The 22,165-nt window shown below is 38.6% G+C and overlaps 2 protein-coding genes across 2 annotated transcripts; both read right to left on the bottom strand.

Moving 5' to 3' along the window:
• Window positions 1-5,538: 5,538 nt before the first annotated feature.
• Window positions 5,539-11,071, bottom strand: LOC131474136 (uncharacterized). Its single transcript, XM_058651876.1, has 3 exons — window positions 10,983-11,071; window positions 10,036-10,091; window positions 5,539-8,185 (listed from the first exon to the last, which is right to left on the bottom strand). The coding sequence occupies exons 1-3, from the start codon at window positions 10,984-10,986 to the stop codon at window positions 7,232-7,234; spliced, it is 1,014 nt and encodes a 337-aa protein (XP_058507859.1). The 5' UTR covers window positions 10,987-11,071; the 3' UTR covers window positions 5,539-7,231.
• A 2,920-nt stretch (window positions 11,072-13,991) lies between these two features.
• On the bottom strand, window positions 13,992-22,137 carry plekha3 (pleckstrin homology domain containing, family A (phosphoinositide binding specific) member 3). Its single transcript, XM_058650760.1, has 8 exons — window positions 21,811-22,137; window positions 20,787-20,903; window positions 20,530-20,679; window positions 19,680-19,801; window positions 19,136-19,240; window positions 18,054-18,097; window positions 16,550-16,632; window positions 13,992-15,453 (listed from the first exon to the last, which is right to left on the bottom strand). Exons 1-8 carry the CDS (start codon window positions 21,848-21,850, stop codon window positions 15,344-15,346), a joined length of 771 nt encoding a protein of 256 aa, XP_058506743.1. The 5' UTR covers window positions 21,851-22,137; the 3' UTR covers window positions 13,992-15,343.
• Between the last annotated feature and the right edge of the window lie 28 nt (window positions 22,138-22,165).

Here is a 22,165-nt window from a genome sequence, read left to right as displayed (position 1 = left end):
CAAAATAAAACGTAGCTGGCAGCATTTTCAGACGTGTATGTTTTCAGGACTCAACAACACTGGGGTGGTGTAAATAGTGTAGATCAGGGGTGTCAAACTCAAATGACCTGGGGGCCAATGAGCATATAGTCTGGTCAAGCGGGGGCCGACATAGAGGAAAACAAGTGGAAAAAAACAACTATTTAGTAGCTGGTGGGCAATATAAGATTATTCATTATGATATTAGACATAATTGCAGAAGTGCTTGTTTTGATATAAAATGATTCACAATAAAAACATATTTATGATGCACAAAAACGGAGAATTGAATTGAAAATTTAGCAAATAATGACGAGGATAATTGCGATTAAATACAGCTTAAATATATGTAATTTCATGTTGAGTGTAGTACATTTAATAAAGCAATGATTACAACCGAATGTCTTATTACTATTATACTATTGTACATTAAGTCTTATATTCTGTCTCTATTCCATCACCTTGCACAGTGGTGGGCGGGCCGCATGAAATCGATTGGAGGGCCACATGTGGCCCCCGGGCCACCAGTTTGACACATGTGGTGTAGATGGTGTAGATAGTGTAAATGGTGTAGATGGTGTAGATGGCAGCTGTGTCCAGAGCAGCACACATGTCAACAAACAACACTGTTTACAGTGTCACATTCTTCTTTGTTCTGTTTATTTTCAGGCTACATTGTCATATGCTGGTGTGATGTCACGCTATTTATGTAACAAATGCAGCTCTTACAATACAAGCCTGAGCAGGTTTTACATGGTTTTTAGAGAGTGGGGGGTATCACAACATGTTTACACACTAACATTCGTATTTATTTTACAATTTGGCTGATCTTCTTTTTTTATTTTATACTTTTCTTTATTTTTGTATTATTATGTTCTCTTAATTCAGACTTGATTAAAGTCATTTTTAATTTGTGTGACCACTTTTAATGAAAAAAACACTTTGTGATTAAATTTCTGTTAAAGGTGCTATACAAATAAACTTGTTTGCTAAGTTTCTTTCGTCATTCAGTAGTTTGGAAGTCTGTGGTTATGTGGTTATGTGGTTATGTGCTGTGAGCGAGTGCATGGGCAGGTTGCCTTACACGTGGTCTGGATGAGAGGATTGCTTATGTTTATTACTGTGTTTATTTTTATATATTTCTATTTAGATTTATAGTTTATTGTTACTGTCATCAAGTTTCATCATGACAAAGACAACAGAACCTGAACAGTATAGAACAAGCCATTTACAATAGGAAATATGAATAAGTAAAGTCATATTTAATGACATAAGAACATATTTGCAGTGCAAACAAAACTAAAATAGCAACAGAAAACGCAACATAACAAATAAATGAATGCACAGATCTGTGCCACAGGTGCACACATGGTAAATTGCCATGGGAATAATACACAGCGCCTTATATGGACATCCTGGGGGTGTGTGTTTATAGGTCACATATTCAGGCTTTAAAAATGTGCTTTTTTTGCATCTCCTCTCGTGTTGTTGAGTCAAAATTATGATTAATTTTATTTTGCATTTTTAGTAGAGATACAAAGTAGCAATAATTGTGCAGAAGTCACAAAATAGAATAGTTTTTTCTTTTCTTTTTGTTCATTAAAATGTTAACAATTTTAAAAATTTTGAGTACTTTTTGCTCAGGTGTGTTTATATAGTTGTTTATTTCTTAATCAGATTGCCTAGGTTGTCCCTCTATATTACACATTGTTATAGCCTCTGTATATACTGTACGTTTAAATATAGTAGTGGAAAAAAAGCAGCCGAAATGCTCTGTGTTCTAAGGGTTAAAGACTGAGGTCAACAGACTTATATATAACTCAAAATTCCATCAGTGTCCTTAATGTGGGATACTCAGTTATTCCATTTCAGCATACAATATGTCTGCTTTGTTCATAGGTCTGAATATGATTTATAATTATATCAATCCACTCTGCATCTGAGGCGCAACCTAGGAGCGAAGGGAATTGTGTGTCTGTGGATACACTCAGTCTGAGCACAAATTCCAGCCAATAATTCTTGTATCCCAGGGCATTTCCACCATGGCATGTGCATCAGAGTGTCCTCTCCCTCCCCTGGCATCGCAAGCATAGAGGGCTGTCTCGAATTTGAACCTGTAATAGTCTTGATGGTGTCCAGTAGACTGTGTTTAACCCTTAGAACACAGAGCTTTTTTCTGTGTTTAAACATACAGTATATACAGAGGCTATAAGAATGTGCAATATAGAGTGTCTTTTATCCTTTATTTCTGCACAACCGAGGCAATCTGATCTGATTTCTTTCATTTTCACCAACTATATAAACCTTAGCAAAAAAAACTTCTCAAAATGTTTAAAATTAGATAGAATTTGTGAAATTTGGAAATACGTGAGTTAACTTGGCTCTTTTTTATGAACAAATTATGTCTATTTTGTGACTTCTGCACAATTATCATTACTAAAAATGTGAAATAAAATGAATCATAACTTTGACTCAACAACACAAAAAACATTTTTTTGTTAAAGGTGAAAAAAAAAGCACTAAGGGTTAATATGCTAAATTGAACAAGAGTGGTGTTGAGATCTCTTAGCAGCAGATTACACTCCTCCTCTGTCAACTTTGTAGCCTGAAATAACAACAATAATAATAAAAAGATTTACAGAAACAAAGCAACAGACCCAAGCTTTATTTTTTTAATAAACTTGGCCTTTGTTGTAGTGTAGTGTTTTAGAAATGTTACAAATCGTAATCATGAGAAACACCAAGACACCTCCAACTATTGCCCATTACTATTTGGAGTTGCTCGCTGTCCACTGTCAACAATAACACATCTGTGTTTATGTGCTTGTATTTGTCAAGTAAACATCAGTGTATGGAATCTGTGTAGGTTTATAAAACACCTACATTTTCCCAGAACATGCACAGAGGAGTCAGTGTTCACAAAGTCAGCGACACCTCTGAACCTCCCTCTACTTATATATGATGTATGATATACATCATTTCCAAACTATGTTTTAAAGTTTCCTCAAGTTCTCAGACTCACGAGGCAAGAAGACAAGAGGACAGATCCTTTTTATTTATTCAACCTTCAAACTTACAAAGAAACGACTGAATAAAAATGAGTGCAAGAAAGATTGCATGAACTCATATGCTTCACATAACCCGGATCTGCTTTATTTTATTTTAAAGTGTGTTAAATATGATCAGAATATTATAGAATTGCAATTTGCTGCCATCTTTTCTCGTCCATTATGACATTTCACATCATTTTTATAGAATCAAATAACCAATTTATGTGAGAAATGATCACTTGTTGATGACCTTTACTGCAGCCGGCCACCAGGGGGTGTCTGAAACCTGTAACTTCACTTGTTGCCAAAAGAGATGGAGTTTGTTTCTTAGTCTAAGACGGACTGAGCCTATACTTCACACCACAGTTTTCCAGAGGGGTTTATAGTCTCAAAACTTTATGAAGTAACTTGGTGTTATTTATTAGAAATGAACTTTCATGTTTTGAACACTGCGTGTGGGTCCTCACTTTGCCTACATGATGCTCACTTTCTCCCCCCTGCCTCAGTAACCTGCATCCTCTGCCACCGATGACGTCACATCACAGTGAGTGAGCTGGCAGCTGAAGTGGAAACACTTTGTCTCAGTGGAGACATCTGGAGAGACTTTGTGGCTACTGTAGGTGGAACAAAGCACACATACACACAACATACAAAGAGCCTCTTGTGAGGGCTTGTATTTGTATTTTCTGGCATAAACACTGACCTTGTCAGGACCAGTAGTCCTCATGGAGACCAGAACTGGTTAGAAGTATGGTGAGGCTTTGACAAAGTGATCAAAGTGAACAGACGTCCTAATACTACACAAATCTATCTGTTGCTGACAAACACGTACACTTTGCTTGTGTTAGAGACTGTGGCTGCAGATACACGTGAGATACATGTGACTTACAGCCCTGTGAGGATGGAACGTATCAAACCTTTCACATTTACCCATGACCTACAGTCCAGTCTCGAGGCCCAATTACCCGCGTCAAAATCAAGTCTGAGTTGGAGTTCAAGAAGGCCTCTCGTGCTCCACTTACAGCTAATGTACAACTAAAAACACACAGAGTAACGAGAGTTCAGTGTAAAATCAGTGTAGACAACGTCTTAACACTTTTACTTCAATGAGGACGCACTTTTTAAGAGATCACAGTCATGGAATGGAGGAATGGAGAAGAAGAATAAGGGAGATGAATAAGGGAGATGTTCAGAATTGGCAATTGGAGTGGAGATAAAGAAGGTGGAGGATTTTAAGTATTTAGAGTCAACAGTCCAGAGCAGTGGAGATTGTGGAAAAGAGGTGAAGAAACGTGTTCAAGCTGGTTGGAAGGGGTGGAGAAAAGTGTCAGGGGGTAATGTGAGATAAAAGAGTATCAGCCAGAATGAAAGGAAAGATATACAAGACAGTGGTGAGACCAGCGATGCTGTATGGTCTAGAGACAGTGGCACTGAGGAAAAGACAGGAAGCAGAGCTGGAGGTAGCAGAGATGAAGATGTTGAGGTTCTCTTTGGGAGTGACGAAGATGGATGGGATCAGGAATGAGTCAATCAGAGGAACAGCACATGTTAGATGTTTTGGAGATAGGGATGTAACGATTACCGGTATGACGATAAACCGCGGTAAAATTCCCGACGGTTATCATACCGTTTCAAATTTTAATTATCGTTAAAACCGTGATTGATTACCGCAACTGATTACCGAAAAACTCACAGTGATACTGCTCATTTCCTGGAGAAGCAGCAGCACCTGAACGGCACTCGCTCAAGCGGGCGCGCATGCGCAGTTTGCACTGTCTGTCCAGCGACAACACGGCTGAAGCCACCTGCTCCAGAGATTACCCCCCCGTAAGATCAGAAATCTGGGCATATTTTGTATTTTTAAAGGATGTTGAGAGTAAAATAATTCAAGACAATCAATGCTTGTGCAGAAAATGCAAAAAAAAAATCTCCGCGAACTTCGTGGCGCGAAGCCACTTCCAATATGATGAGCCATCTCCGTGACCACCACACACAACTTTTCAGCGGGTAAGTCAACAAAAACGGGATTTCGGAATAGTGGGAAACGTCATGGTTTGTCTCGCGAAAGCGAGTAGTGTGCAGACGACAGGTACCGTAGCAGACCAAAATGTGTTTGTTTCTGTGTTTTTTTATTTTATTTTTATGCTGTGTACGACCGCTGCTACTTAATTATTATCCGACACAGAATGAGGACCTGTGTGTGTGTGTGTGTGTGTGTCAGTCAGTCAGATGATAATTATTATTATTAATAATAATAATAATAATAATAATAATGATAATAATAATCATATAATATAAAATATCTTTTTTTAAATAAAACTTGGTTAAAAGATTTCAGTGTGTGTGTGTTCAGTACTTTTGGAACATTTTGAACACATCTAACAATACCGTGATAATATTGATAACCGTGATAATTTTGGTCACGATAACCGTGATATGAAATTTTCATATCGTTACATCTCTATTTGGAGATAAGGTCAGAGAGGCCAGAATGAGATGGTTTGGTCATGTACAGAGGAGGGATAGTGAGTATATTGGTAGAAGGATGCTGGGGTTGGAACTGCCAGGCAGGAGGTCCAGAGGAAGACCAAAGAGAAGGTTTATGGATGTAGTGAACGAGGACATGAAGTTAGTTGGTGTGAGAGAGGGGGATACAGAGAACAGGGTGAGATGGAGGAGGTTGATTCGCTGTGGCGACCCCTGAAGAGGGAGCAGCCCAAAGGAAAAGAAGAAGAAGTCACTTCAAATTTCAAACAAAAACAAAATGCTTATGATATAACACTTTTGAGTAATCACTTCATTTTTTGTGTAATTGAATAAATCCTAAGTAAAGGGATGACAAATTCTCCAAAAAATCTCCAGCAACCCATCTGTGGATCCTGACCCACTCACTGAGAATATAAACACCTGCAAATGTTTAAAGAGAGTGCTCTATAGGTTAAGAACAAGACTGATAGCGTTGTGTTCAGAACATTGATATCTATTAGTCTATTGGAAATCAGACTTTTTCACTGTACTGTTTTATTAAAAGTCCTAGTAAAAGTCCAACATTAGAACCTTTTTAATTTGAAACAATTCTCAAATTCGAGTTTCAATAAAAACATGCTTTTCTACAAATTCTGACCAGGACTGACTGTTGTGTTCAGTACATCAATGTCTACTAGCATACTGGATATCATATATTTGTACAGAACAGTTTTAGAGACATTTCTAGTAAAAGTTCCACATTATTTTTGCACTCTCTCACTAAAAATCTGAAATTTGAGTTGCAATAAAAAGACATTTTTTCCATCAATTCTGACTAGGTTTTGTTCAGGACACCTATGAATACTAGCATACTGGAAATCACTCAGTTTATTGTACATTTTTTTTTAGAAATTTCAGGTTAAAAGACAGACGGACGCAAACGTAACATTGTGCTATTAAAGCACAATGACTGAAAACACGGTGGGTCACACGGTGGTGTAGTGCAGCGAAAAGACACAGGTTCGAGCCCCTGGTTGAAACAAGGGCCTTTCTGCATGGAGTTTGCATGTTCTCCCCGTGTGTGTGTGGGTTTCTCTGGGTTCTCCGGCTTCCTCCCACAGTCCAAAAACATGCAATATGGGGATTAGGTAAATTGGACACCCTAAATTGACCATAGGTGTGAGTGTGAGAATGAATGGTTTTTTGTCTCTATGTGTGTGTGGCCCTGCGATGGACTGGTGAACTGTCCAGGGTGTACCCCGGTGTACCCCCGCGACCCTCTGGTGGAGGATAAAGCGTTAAATGATGACTGACTGACTGACTGACTGACTGACTGACTGAAAACACAGAAATAAAAACAAGTAAATTCTGCTCAAAAAAACTCAATCATGACAGGAGGCGGAGCTGAAGATGCTGAGATTTCCGTTGGGAGTGACCAAGATGGACCGGTTTAGAAATGAGGGACAGTGATTATATTGGACAAAGGATGTTGAAGATGGAGGAGGAAAAGAGGAAGACCACAGAGAAGGTTCACAGATGTTGTTAAGGGGGACACGAGGACAGGCGGTGTAATAAAGGAGGACACAAAGCATAGGACAAGATGGAGGCAGATGATCCTCTGTGATGGCCCTAAAAGCAAGAATCTGAAAGAAGAAGAAGATGAAAAACAACAACAACAACAACAACTAGAACAAAAATCACCAAAAGTTAGACGCGGGAGCTTTGTTGTGCAGACAGTGACAGTACCAGCATGGCTGTGGAGGGAGTGTGTGCAGATGTTGTGTCTGTTGTGCGTTGGTTCTCCACAGTTGCGGTTGTGTGTACGGTGTCAGCAGGTGTGACATAGGTTGTGTGTGTAAAGCAGGTGATGACTCTTTACCCTGAGCTGATACAGGGTGGAAATGTTGGTATGGATACGACATCTGCTGCTGCTGCTGCTGCTGCTGTAACATCGGTTGTGAACTCTGTTGCCATGGTAACATCATGTGTTCCACCTGAAATGGTTGTGGCTTATGGTAGTTCCCTGGCTGCTGCTGCCCTCCTCCTCCTCCTCCTCCTCCTCCTCCTCCGTCTCCGTCTTCTCCTCCCTTACCTCTTCCATAACGTTCCTCAGATTTTCCCTTGTGTCTCTTAGGCAGCTGTTGGCAGATGTTGATTACGGTGTCATCTTTGTGAACCTTGGGCAGCACCTGCAGGTGCAGGGTGGAGACCATGGTTCGTGGGCGGGGCAGGAGGGAGACAGGTCTGAGGTGAGGAGTGAAAGAGGGAGGCAGGGTCAAAGACTTGACGAGTGGAGCACTTTTACTCCTCCCTTTGGTCCCTCTCTCTCCTCGCTGCCGGTCCAGCGTCTCTCCTGTCCCCTCCCGTCCATCAGCATCCCCACCTGCAGATTCAGGCTCAGCATCATCTGCATCAGCATCATGTGCAGATAAGCGTGTCTCCATTTCAGGCTCCTCAGGTGTTTCTTCAACAGCAGACCAGCTGCTGCTGGAGCTGGACTCTGACTCTGACTCTGAGTCTGAGCTTAATTCTGGACCGGAGTCTCCAGCTGAAGAGCTTGACTCACCGCCTTCCCCTCTCCAAGTCATGGAGTTCATCCTGGGGTTGTAGCAGGCGGCACAACGAGAGAGACTGTCAAAGTCTGATGTGGACTGGATATAGAAGATAGAGAAGGACATGATTAACACAGTTAGGAACATGACCATCTCAGAGGAACACAGACTGTGTTCCTCTGAGTGAACAATAAGATTATTAAAGATTATGAAATGTCCTCTGTTTGTGCTCATCTCCTTTGGTTGACTGTGAAACACTTGAGTCGTGCTTCAGCAAAGAAAGCTTCTTTATTAGCACATTATATTTGCCATGCCTAAGAAAAAAGGAATTTGTTGTTTAGAAACTGAGTTGTAGAGATAGTTTATAAAGGTTTTTTTCTCGCTGAGATGATATAATGTAATAACAGAGTGATTTGTCGATGGACCCTCAATTTTGGTGTCTTCAAGACTCATGAGGGTTGGATACTTATAACAGTTAATCAGTATACACATCTATGTAAGAGAAGTATTGAGTCATAAAAGGACCAGGATATGTTAGCCCTCTTACGACCATCATGATGACGTGCTCGTGATTCTTGTCTGTGATGGTGACGGTCTTTCCTGAGGGCTACAGTAATGACAAGTATACGGGCGCAAAGCTCTATTTCTCTGCTTTTTGGTATCAATCATCCTCCACCTGAGGGTCACGCGGGGGCATTGTGCCAATCTCCGCTGACCCTGGTCTAGGAGTTACGGTAATAAGAGGTGTGCATGGCAAAGTAACAAGGGATACAGGAAAAGAACAGCTTGATTCTTTTATTGTATCAAGGAGCTTCTCAAATTTCAGAGGCTTGACTTCCCTAAAGACCCTCAATTAAACCAGTTTTTCGTTTACAATTATTTAACTCAGGGTTGGTTAAGCATTATTTCTGCAAAATGGGAAATGGGAGTTGAAGTTAAAGTAAATTTTATTTTCTAGTACTTAAACATTAATTATGTTTAAATGCACATCTACACATTTACAACATAAATCATAATCAATGAATAAATGCAAATCGATTTAACTGAAACCAAAGGTTGACTGAAACTATGGCAGAGGTTTGCACAACAAGAGATGTTTAATTGAGATGATTTGAAAAGTTGCTAAGATAAATTACTTAAATTAGAATTTTAAGGCAGCCCTTTTAAGTTGAAATGACAGAATTGTACTTAAACAAAAACAGAACACTGACATAAACTAAAAGTAAAATTGCAAGTTCCTGTATAATCCCAACATCACTGTTGTCTTTTAAATCCATTCTTAAGAAAGTTTTTTTTTTTATCAAAAAGACAGCATCACAACTAAATGCCTAACCCTAAACATGAGTTTAACCTAAAACTTATTCTAACCCTAAAACCAAGTCGTAATCCAGGTGCACCCTTGGTAAATTGCCGTGGGAATAATACACAACTCCTTATATGGACATCCTGGGGCTGTGTGTTTATACACACATCTTCGGGCTTTATAAATGCATGTCTTCTTATGTGTTGTTGAGTCAAAGTTATGATTCATTTTATATAGTATAGAAAAAAAAACCAGCAGAAATCACAAAATTACATATTTATTAAATGTTTGTTCATAAACTGTCACATAGTTCCATATTTCACACATTCAATACACGGTTTATATCGTTGGTGAAAATGAAAATGAAAATGATTTCATCAGATTGCCTATAGGTTGTGGGAAAAAAAGAATATAAGACACTCTATACGTTTTAATATAGTGATGGGGGAAAAAAGCTTTAGTGGGGACTGAAGCAAGTGGACGTCACTGTTAGTCAGTGTTTGTACAGAATGTTAACATAAACGCTTCCTGTTCAACAAACGTGCAGAGAAGCAACATCTGAACTATTACTGGTCACAGTTTGTGTTTCTATGACACGGTTGCAGTGAAACGTCAGCTGATCTTTGAACTGTGGACATAAACGTACCTTTGGTTGTTTTGGAGCGTCAGGCTGCAGCTGGTGCTCAGTCAAGTCTGCAGAGTCTGATCCAGAGTGTGACATGAGACAAATAAACATGAGAACAGCAGCTGATTATTCTCTACAGCACTGACAACTGGAAAAGCCTTTCACTACACAACAGTCCACAACATTGGTTTGTTGATTGATTATAAGTGATCATTTTTATGAACAGTTGACAAAAGTAAATCTAAACTTTATGACATAAAGCAGTCACATGTCACAACTCCCATCTTTAGATACATCCAGTTCATTTATTAATTATCATATTGATCATTCCTGTCCTGTACACATTGTATATTTTTCCCATTCTTGTTTTAAACAAGGTTTTTGTGATATTATAATTTGAATTAAATTGTTTTCTTGTACTGTACTGTACTTTACTTTCTTAATTTATAAATTATGACATGGAGCAACTGTAACTAAACAATTTCCTCAGGGATAATAAAAGTATTCTGATTCTGATGACTCAGTTCTGAGAGGCTGTCAACGGGAATAATGTGTTACCAAAAAAACAATTATGATCAGGACCACAGATTATTATTTTTGAGTCAGCAAATATATTTTTGGCCAGAATTATTTTACTGAAGATTTATATCAACAGATATAGAAAAGAAAAAGATTGTCAGAAATGTTACATTATGCACAGATAATAAGTGATAAGGTGTTTTAGTTTATTTTTTTTTTGGTAACACTTTACATTCCACTAGAGTATCTAAACTTATAAAATTATATAATAAAACAATTTCTATTGAATGCATAATATTAGCCCTTGAAACATGCCTGTTTCATGCCATTTTTCATAATGACGTCTGTATTATTTCTTTAAATAAATTCACAAAATGTTTAAAAAAAAATAGCAACATTAAAGGAACTGGATGGGAAAAAAATCTAATCTGAAAATCTAAGACGCTTACCCATACTTTCACTTGGTCCTCTTCAGGTCCAGGATTGTGTGTGACTGTCAGTCACCTGTCAGTTACCTGTGAGGTCACGCCTGTGTGAGAGCAGCACACAAGAGTGGGTCACACTCAGTGGTGAAAACACACAGAGGGAGAATCACACGGAAAATGGGAAATGGTATTTGTGTTATTACACAAAGTAATAACAAAGTAATCCATGAGGATAATTATCTTGGCTTTAACGCTAATATTACATCTTGACTATTGTCCAGCAGTCTGGTCCAGTTTAAATACATCCGTGAATCATGTTGTTTTTTTAATCTTCTCAAAGATCCTGGTGATTTTGTATGAAAATATCTCATTCACTTCAGTTTAGCATTAATATGCCACCAGAAATGCAGTTACAAGACAGTTTACGTGACCTAAAACACCAACAAATACAGTTATATAAACGGTTAGAGGTATGAATGAATGAATGAATGAATGGAGTTCTCACTGAATAAAATACGGTACAGATGTCAATCTGATACATTAAAGGCAGTATTGTAAGGAAGTTACATTAACTATAATTCTGTTACATCAGGAGTTTGGTTGTGCGTGTGTCTAAAAACTGGCGGACACACACACACACACACACACACACACACACACCCTGTGTAAACAAACTGGAGGATAACGCTCCAGGCCCCTCCCACCACTTCAAACACTAATTTTCTCCTATTGTCTGTCCTATGTAATCAGTTCATCAGTTCTTTATTGTTTAAATAAATAAAAAAAGACCAAACAACCACTGTATAAACACATGGCACAGCACAGAAAGAGCCATGACCCAGGTGTCCACCTTCATCTGGAGGACAAAGGACGAGAGATGTAGAAATCCTGGCCAGTGTAAAGGACCTGGAGAAAGCATCACTCAGCAGAGGAGGCAGACTTACACACCAACTATCAGTCACCTACAACTCTGTCCTGAAAGGATCAACACTCACACAACAACAGAGTCCGTCTCTCAGGTGAAACTGCTGCAGGGAGTGAACCACCAGCATTGTTTAACTTAACAACAGGTTTCCAGGTTGCCTTCAGGATAAATATAAACACCTGGATTTTTTCAGTCAGAGCTGAAGAAGCCTCCTAGATGAGACGTGACTAAACTTTCATTATTATTATAATACTATAATTAAAGTCGATATCAGTATCACGTTTGTCAACAATCTCTGCGGCTGCTTGTATAAATGACATTGTCGCTCTATAAATTCATCATCACTGACTCACAGCCGTCCTGTCTAAACTTAAAACGAGATACAATTGTTGAATATCTGCTCCTGGTCTCTCTCTTCTGTCTCGACCTCTCCTCTGTCCCCCATTTTTCATTTCACCCCAACCGGTCGAGGCAGACGGCTGCACATCTTTGACTCTGGTTCAGTCAGAGATTTCATCTTCTTTTCTCTCTCTCCACTGATGCCTAGTGTTTGTTCATTGTGTGAACTGTTGGGTTTCTCTGCTCTCTGTGATGTTGTCCATGTACAGTGCAGCTGATGATTCTCTACAGCATCTAATGACTTAGACTGAGCTGGAATACTCTCACACAGTTTACAAACACAAACAGGAAAAACAGTAGTAAAATACAAAATGACTAATGTATCATGTGCTGATTGTTTTAGGTGTACTGAAATTGCAGTCAAAAATGGTCAGAAATGTAACATTATGCACAAATAATTAGTAATAAAGTGTGTTTTTGGTAACAACTGACCAGAGGGCCTTAAGCAGACGCTTAGTTCACTTACGCCTTGGGCAGACTCTGCTTGTTAGACCTGTCAACAGACGGTTAAACTGTTTTCTGCTCACCACTGAATTATGAGGCTGTCCTTTCACGACAACACGATGAACTTGAACATTTTTATTAAAGCAGAATTGTCTTGAGATTAAAGTGAGATGAAGTTTATTTGGAAGAGAGAGTGCTGTGTTTATTTGATGATTAGACACTTTATGCTTGGTGAGATATTGTTTCTAACTCACATGATGATTCTGTTCTCTACACTAAAGACGTGACATCACTACTTCAGTGTCTTTTGCAAGTGTTTACACAGTCATGCACAAAACTAGACTTGGATCAGTTAGTTTAGTTCAACAAAGGAAAACTGCTGCAGCACAACTTTGCTATTCTCTTCAGTTACTAAAACATGACGTGACATAATGTCCTCTTCTTTGTCTTTTCGGCTTCTCCCTTTAGGGGTCGTCACAACAAATCATTTGCTTCCATCTTGTCCTCTCTTCTGTTACACCAACTGTCCTCATGTCCTCCTTTACAACATCCATGAACCTTCTCTGTGGTCATCCCTCCTTCCTCCTGTCCGGCAGCTCCATCTTCTGTGTCCAATATAATCAATACTTAAGGCCGTGGTACACTGCTGAACTCGCGCCTCGGGGTCTTGTAATATCCGACTTCACCATCGGGTGGCGGTACAAGTCTGAACACAAGGAATAGGACGCATTCCGAGCAAAGAAGAAGAGAACAATGCTTCATCTCTCTGACACTTCTGGTTCGAGCAGCTCATCAGCTCAATGGTGCGTCAGGCAGGGGAGTCGGGGCTGTCAACCGGTTCGAGGCTCGGATGACTGTCGTTGGTGACAGTCATCAAGCCCAACTCAGTGACACAAGAGTGGACTAAAAAAAGCCAATGACAAAATGTGCAGTAGCTGGTGTTTCACCAGAGAGGCAGTAGATACACTGTAAGAATTTGCTCCTGGATCAGCAAAAAATGCTGGTTTACACCTGAATAAAGTGGTTCAGGGGTTTAGTTACCCTTAAAACTGGTCATTATTTTATGTCCACCAATATCACTCTAATGGATTAAGCTACTTAGTTCTTTCACAACCTGGCAACCCAAAAGCTGTTCTTTTATTGATCTACAGTATAAAAAATAAAAGTACATTAGACAGGATTATTAACAAACAATTAATGTATGATTACTGTAAATCAGGATCCTGCGTACTGCAGCTTTAATGCACAATAGGCAAACATCGTAATTAATATAATTCTCATTTATTTGCCCAGTGTAGCAGCGATTCATCACATAAGAGGAGAGGCAGTTGTAGCACAGACGGGTTGAGTTGTTTGCTTTGGCAGAGGGAAGTCACAATAAAACTAATTCTTTTGACACAAGAAAATAATGAGGGCAAAAGGCATCGGTTTCTGTCAATCAATCAATCAATCAATCAATCAATCAGACAGTGCGTGTTAATGCAGAGAGCTCAGTGCACTGCATGACGGGAAAATACAGGTGAATGCAACTGAATACAACACAAAACAATCACATATAAAAAAATGCTGCAGATTCATGACCAATTTCTGAGTCTGACGACTAATCCAAACTCATAGAAGACAGGTAAGGTTAGCTGTAACAGGTTTGTGACTCACTTATTTGTATTAAATGTTGTGTAGTGGGAATTAGGACGGGCAACACTGAGTGCTTTATATGATAAGTAGTGTTAACAAATTGGCAATTGTAAAGTGTCGTTCATTTTCATTTCTTAAAGTGCAGTGTGTTGAGCTTCCACAGCCACCGTCCTTCATAAATCATGGATGAAAGGAATTCACCACCAGAAGGCAAGTTAACACTGAAGAAACATTCAAAGGCAGCAACTCGCACACATTCACAGCAATTCATTCACTTTCTGACTCGTCTTTGGAGTGCAGGTAAAAACCTTCACACGACACAAAAGAGACGACGGTAGAACGTCTCTCTCTACGTGACGGTTTTCTGGCTGAGCATGACCATACCATGGTGATGGTGGTCTGCTGGGAGGAAAAAGAACAATGGCACATTTAATGTAGATCATTGGCACCTGTTGACTGCAACGCTGCAGTGGTACAGTCCTCAGCTACACTCTCACTGGCAGGAAGAGCGTTAAACGTTCCTGTGTTTCCTTTGCTTTCACTGCGTGAGCACAACTATGGACGTCCAGAAGAAGAACGGAGACAAAGTTACAGAGGAAAAGCTCTGCTACTTTTTTGAATATAAAGGCAGAAAAAGACGCTTTTGTGGCACATGTTCATATCTCAGATGACGCCAGCAAGGGCGTCAGCAAAACTACAATTCTTAGCTATTCACATGTTTGTAATCTGTTTATAATCTCCACTAACAAAGTCAAACAGATGGACCCTGGGCTTAACTGCAGTAAATGTTACTGCATTTGTATATCACTCATCATTCCTGTTAGGCTTCTGCTCACAGTCCAAAAATCTGCTTCACTTACAAAGTTCAGGTGAGGAAAAAAGGGACTGCCCATGAAATCAGTTCATCCTTAAATTGAAGATGACATCTTGTTCTCGTCTTGAGTTCAGCAGGGTTTGGTTTGTAGGATGTGAGTTGTTTTTTTCAGATGGACAAGTCAGTGTCTGTGTCAGTGGGTGTGTTCTTTGGACTGCAACCTGCTCCTCTCTCCTCAGGAATGGAGGTCGGGTCACTGTGAAGAGTGGACTGCACACCTGAAACAAAGGCGAGTTGTCTCTGTTTAAAGGTTTATGGCATACATGTTTATCACGATAAGATCTAGAAAAAATACTCTTGGACCTGTCACCTAAACGCAACAGGAAGGTGGCCATTTTGGATCAAACAGCCATGTGAATGGGCCCACTTTGACGGTTTTTGAACATGTTACTCCAAGAGCTTTAGTGCTATCCACTTGTAATTTGGTGAGGTCACTCTGGGTAAGATAAGGATTGATACTTATCAAAAGCTTCAACAAATGTCACACAGCTCTGGCACTAGGGGGCGCCAAAGCCTATGCTGCTAATTCTGACAACTTACCGAAAAACATGACACTTTTATAACTTCACAATAGAAGGTTCGATCACAACCAAACGTTCTATGATTGATAGTTAGCGCAGTCAAAGTCACTCCACACCCTGACATGTGTTCAGTGCTGCTTGCAGCCATATTTTTGTTTGTTTGTTTTTTATTTCATTTTCAGTTGGGGTATACAGTAACGGCAAAATGTGACTAAGTGCAATAAAAGAAGATAAAATAATCTTACTCCCGCAATGGGGAAATTTACATAAACACACTTAACTAGTCGGAAGACGTAATAAAGACAAAGGTTAGAAGGGAAAAAGCCATTTTGCACAATTAATATATATATATAGAGATAATAATATATACAGTGATGTATTAAAAAGTCAGAGTGTAGTGATCACTTCTGTCAAACCAGAGTGAAATCCAGGAAAATCAAGTAGAGCAAGCTGTCAACATTATTACAAAATGGTCATAAAAATCTCACAGTATAGTGCGTTTTCAAAAAAAAACATCTTCAAAAAGGTAAAATCATGGAAGCTAATGATTTCACAAATTTTTTATGATTTTATGAAATAAGACAAGGACTAAGACCAGACAAAATATGATCAATGACTATTAGTCTTGGACACTGGCATGATGATGCACCACTGATGGCACTTTAGGGGAAAAACTGTTGGTGGAATATTCCACAAACATGTATCGTAACAGGCATAGTGCACAGAGAGGATGGAAACACATACGTTCATTATGCAAATGTGTGTACAAACAAAAGCGGTGAGTGTTCCTTACGTTCAGTGTCATAAACAGAGCTGTCGGAGCACGTCCGGTTCCTGCGCCCGGTTGACCTCACGTACTCCTTTAGCACACCTGACCTGAGCAGAGGAACAAACACCTATGATGGTCAACTTTCCCACCTCATTAAACATCCTTCATTGTTTTAACGACTTCATTCTGACAATTAAGTATCCTTGGAAGGAATGTACAAAATACTTTTTTTTTACGTCTTGTTCTCACTGGTTTATAATCACAATACATTTGTTTTTCATGTGCTTCAGACACGGTTTAATAGCTGAAGAAGGTGGACTGTCACAGTTCCAGAGGCCAGGTTGGTCAGGGCAGCTCTGGACGATAGTATTATGTAACTATTTAGGCAAGAAAAAGTCTCAGTGCTCAGTTAAGAGACACAAAATTATCAAAACTGAGACTCAAAACAACCATGAAAAGATTAAAAAACTGGAAAAAGACTTTGCAAAATGTGAAAATGCAAGACAAAGTGATCGGACATTGTCTGAGACAAAAAAAATGATCAGTCCTTTATTTGTATTTATTTCCCATGGTCAGGGGAAGAACTGGTGACCTTCTCTGTCAGCATATTTTGAGACTTTGGAGGTGGAGGAGTACAACACAGAGAACATACTGTTGACCTTGAAAGTCAGCCCACACAAGAATTGAGCACTTTTTACTGCCTGGTTGTGAGAGTCAATGGAAATGTTATAAGTGTTATCCATGTTATCCATTTTGGTTCACCGTTTCATTTTTCATGTTGTGTGGATGTAACCAGGGTAACCAGAAATCTTAACATGTAACCAACAATAATGATGTGCTGTCGCTGAAAGTGCTGTCAGGATGATAATGATAATGTCAAACCTAAACTAAACCTAAAACTCTATTTTATTATTCTTAAACAACTCCAGGTCACTAAAACAAAAACATATAGTTACGATATTAGAAATCATTGCGTTGAGTCTTGTTAAGGGTAACAGACTTTTCCAGTGGTAGTTTTGTTATTCACAGTGTTGCAATGCTGCCCCCTGGAGGCCACAGTTTTTCATAATCCAGGGACTCATTTATTATTTTAGCTGAAATTTACAAAGTCAAAGTGTACTTGTGTCATATATTATTATTTTTGTAAGTGTGACTTTATTGTGCTTTTTCTTGTATCTTGAAATTTCCTTGTATCTGTTTTTAACCCCTTTTTGCTGTGTGCACATAACTTCTGTAACTTTATAATGTTTTAAAACTGTTATAACAGTTTTGCCTCAGTGTATGAAATGTGCTAAACTAATAAAATAGGCGTGTCGTGCTGTATTTAAACAAGTCATCTTTTAATCTGGCTTTTAATTTGGAGAAATTCATCTTTGTCAGCTCTCTTTAAGATAATGTTGGTGTCATTGTTTTTAATAGTGTTTTCATCACGTTTATCACTTTTGGACTTCATGTTTGCATGAAAACTGTGATATAGTAATTACTCTCCAATATGCAGTGGTAGGAGAAGCTCATCAGTGTCTCTCACCTGTCGAAGCTATAAGTCCCAGGGTGACTGACTGACCTCTTCATCTGGACAGAAGCACAGAGAAGACAAGAAGAGGACACATGTTGATATAACAGCGTTCACAGACTCCTGCAGCTTCCTGAATGTGGGCGTTTTTAACGACACAGATGCAATAAAGGGAAGAGAAATAAAAGATAATGTGAACTTCATCTATGAGCAGATGGTCATTAATGTCCACATGGTGCGACGCCTACAGCTTCACCACTCATAAACTTTTGTTTCCTCTAAGCAGCGAGCCAACGAGCATGCAGAATACAGTGTGATTAACACAACCAGCAAATTTATGAAAATATCATTTACTTCTTTTAATTGGTTTGCAATACACATCTGTTTAATTTGATTTCTGTTTGGTATTATTAAGATAGATTGCTTAGAACTCATTTCATCCCGCAGACGTTGGGAAATTGATGAAGAATACACACTATCATGATAACACTGACGAAAACAATACAGCAGAGACATGGCTACGTTCTGTGGAAATGATTTTCCAAACACTTTAAATATCCCAGTAGAAATAATGAGAGGAAGATAAACAACTCCAGTGTCCAGTGAGAATTATTACAATTAAAAACATTGGCCTGGTGTTTCAGTCTGAAGTGGAAACTGAAGGACATTTTTTTTCTGTACAGGCTCAGAAATCTGTTGTTGACTTTCAACAACAGATGACCAAATCATGATCATGACTATCATGATCATGATCATGATATTATGTTATGATATTTATTGTGTCAAGCACTGTATCTTAACTTACCCTGTATTTCCAACCCCAACATCTTTATAATGGCTAATAATGATTGTTAATTTCCACTAAAAAATACTACAAAGATAGCGCTGTCATAAATATTTGTGTATTATACATTAAACATTAAATGATGGCTTTCTTCAATAGGAGCCTTGTTTTGTCTGAAAATAGCTTCCTGGAGGTGTTGCTTTCCTTTGTGTACACTGCATGTGTTGGTATAAATGAAGGTTTGTTTGATTATTGAAATTAAACAGCAAGTCTGTGGAAACATAAAGGACTGAACAGGAGGAAGTGTACAAACCTTTTCAGGAGGTCGGAGTTCAGGCATCAAACTGTGGTTAGCCAGGGTCATACACTCTTCTAATGTCCTGATAAAAGTTGCACATGTCGCACTGAGGAGAGATGCCTGGAGAGAGAGTCATAACAATCACCTGTAGTTATAACTGTGTCACACACAGTCCAATGCTGAAGCACACCTTGAAGCACATTTCCAGTCAAACTTCTTAATAAACACTATCTGTACGTCATTTTGACTGATCTGGTGACTGTTATCTTCTTCAACGAAGCTGCACTCAAAATGGTTGTTAATTACAATATCTGATATTCATTATTTATTACTTTTAAACAAAATGTTATAATATAGGCCATAGTTATCTGAATTATGTTAATTTACCTGATAAAACTAAATTCATTTCCTACCAATCAACTAATCAATTAATAAACTCAATCTTCCAGTGATAAAGTAGATGACATCATTCTGCTGTAAAACACAGTGTATGCTAACTATAAATAGTGAAACTGTGACAGACAATCAAAAGAAATGTGTGCGTGACGTGCTGTGTTACCTCAGAGGGGGACGTGGCCTCGGGGTCAGTGCTGTACTGTGATTGGATCGTTTGGACCTGCTGGACGAGGAGGTCACAGTACAGACGCAGCTCAGACATCTTTGTCTTTAGACAATCTGGACCTTGAAATTGAATTTTGGAACATTAAGTCAAATAAACCTTTAGTGAGATACTATAAGAACCAATTAGTCATGTTTCACATCTTCGTTGTGTGCTGTGTTAAATATATTCAAATTAAGATTTATGAGCGTGTCATGACCCTATAAGAGAAGTGTAATACTTTTCTCATAAGAGTCAATGACCGTTGACCGGCAGGGTCGATGTCACTGACAGTGCACTGGCCATCACAGGTTAAATTAATCTACACACATTTACCTCTTTCTCATTTATATTGCTACTTTTAAGACATATGTCTCATGACAGCTCACTCAATTTAATGACACTTTCTGACCCAAACCAATGCTTTTTAAGGCTTTTTATGGCCTCTATATTTATTATATTGGCCAGTTATATTTGAATTTTTTGATTAACTGTAAAGTATGTGAATTATCAATCAGTCCATGACATTATATTGATGACATTCATTAGTTTTGAATTGAAATGTGTTGATATCCTCCTTTTTCCTAGCTGTAGAGGACCATTTAAGCTTTTGAATAGTTTACCATAAATCACTTACAAGAATGCATTACAATACATTTGGTTTCAGTTCAAGTGAAGCTTTGCAGCGCAGCTAACATGGATGTACTTGAAACTTTTTGAGTGGTTTCAGGGTGCTTTTCTCCCAGAGAAAGCCTTAGAAATGACAAAAGCAAAGCAGGAAGACAGAGACTGTGTCTGTGTCTGTGTGTACCTTTGTGCTTGTAAATGTCCAGTGATCCAGCTTTGGATGAACCTAAAGCCACCAGCCACCTTTGTCTCTCTGCTGCATTCACTGCTTTGACATAGAAATGCTGCTCGCCGGGAATTATCAACTCCAGACGTGTAGGATCTGTTGGATGAACTGAAACGTAAAATAAAATACATAAATATTAGCAGCATTTGATGGATGTGTTTACTCTTATTAAGCAAGGTTGTGAAAAGGTGGGGTAACTCATGCAGCAGTCTAACCTTTAATGTCACAGACTGACATCTTGATGGATCCTTTGCTTCCTTTACCGACATCATCCTCGCAGTCGTAATAAGAGATGACTCCATTCTCTAAGACAAACCACCGTGGCTGCCAGCCTGAAGACACACAACAAACTCAATGACTAAACTGTACATCTTCAAAATAATATGAAATAAAACAAACACACAAAGAGCTGCAAACAAAAAATACTACAACCTTATTGCAGCTTTGGGCATAAAATTAATGAACTAAAGTGTTTGACATAAAGTCATGAATTAATTGGAAAACATTTGAACAAGGATTTGCCACTGATTCAGCCACAATGTTATATTGTCTTTGTATCATGAGCTTATTTTATATATTTGGCGGAATTGTGAATTACTTGGACTTTAATATTTCAATGTTTTGCAAGTTTCCACTTTTACTCTCAATGTCTTATGTTCCTCAAGGACAAAGTGATAAGAAGGCAATAACTGGCAAATTAATCAGTTTTGCATCTGCACGTCTCATACTTCATGTGTTTAAGATGCAGTTATCTTTTTAACAAACTGATATGCTTTCACATTTGTTTGTTTTTCACATATTGTGGTTTTAAGGAATCTATACCATAGATATTGTGAAGGCCTGTTAAGTATTTGGACTCAAATAGTACACTTTGCTAAAAACAAATTTGTAATGAGGAGGTTTTCTTGAACTGTAAAAGTCCACCACTGGACTTCAGCTACTACTTTTATTTTGAAATATCAAGTGTTAGCTGCAGAAGCTGATGATGACTATAATTTTACTCATTGAAAAATAATGTATTAATAAGATACTGCCATAACTTTGTCACGGAGCATGGGTTTTATACTGATATCAGCTGAGACGTTGATAGTTAAAACATGATAGTTTCACAACCTGGTAGCTAACTTAGAAGAAAACAACATTTAAGGTTTGACTTATTGTCTGTTAAAGACAGTTAAAGACTCACTGTTAAAGACAGTGAGCTGGAATACGTGTTAAACAAACGAAAAGGTAACTCACCCGTCATATAATTCGTCCATTTGTACAGAATACCTTCCATCGTGTCACTTTAACAACGGCTGGTATAACCTGTTAGCTGACTAGCTAACCGCTGTAGCTCGAGAAGACAACCGAGCTACTACAGTTTCCTATGACGTTTTAGAATATAACATTCATGTCAATGCAGCTGATGTAATTCTAAAACTGTGTGAATTATCAGTGGTTTGTTTCGTGGGGTTCCAGACATGCTCGCGGTTTGTTGTGGGGTGAACTGTCAAGATAATCAAAGAATAGAAGCAAAAAAAAATGTCAACAACAGCAGCTGCTATACGGAAGCCCAGCGCGACCACTTTAGCAGGGGAACAAAAACGTTTGA

Source organism: Solea solea, chromosome 15, assembly GCF_958295425.1.
Source record: "Solea solea chromosome 15, fSolSol10.1, whole genome shotgun sequence".
Classification (NCBI taxonomy): domain Eukaryota; kingdom Metazoa; phylum Chordata; class Actinopteri; order Pleuronectiformes; family Soleidae; genus Solea; species Solea solea.
The sequence above is the reverse complement of the archived record's forward strand: the minus strand, read 5'-3'. Positions and strand labels throughout refer to the sequence as shown.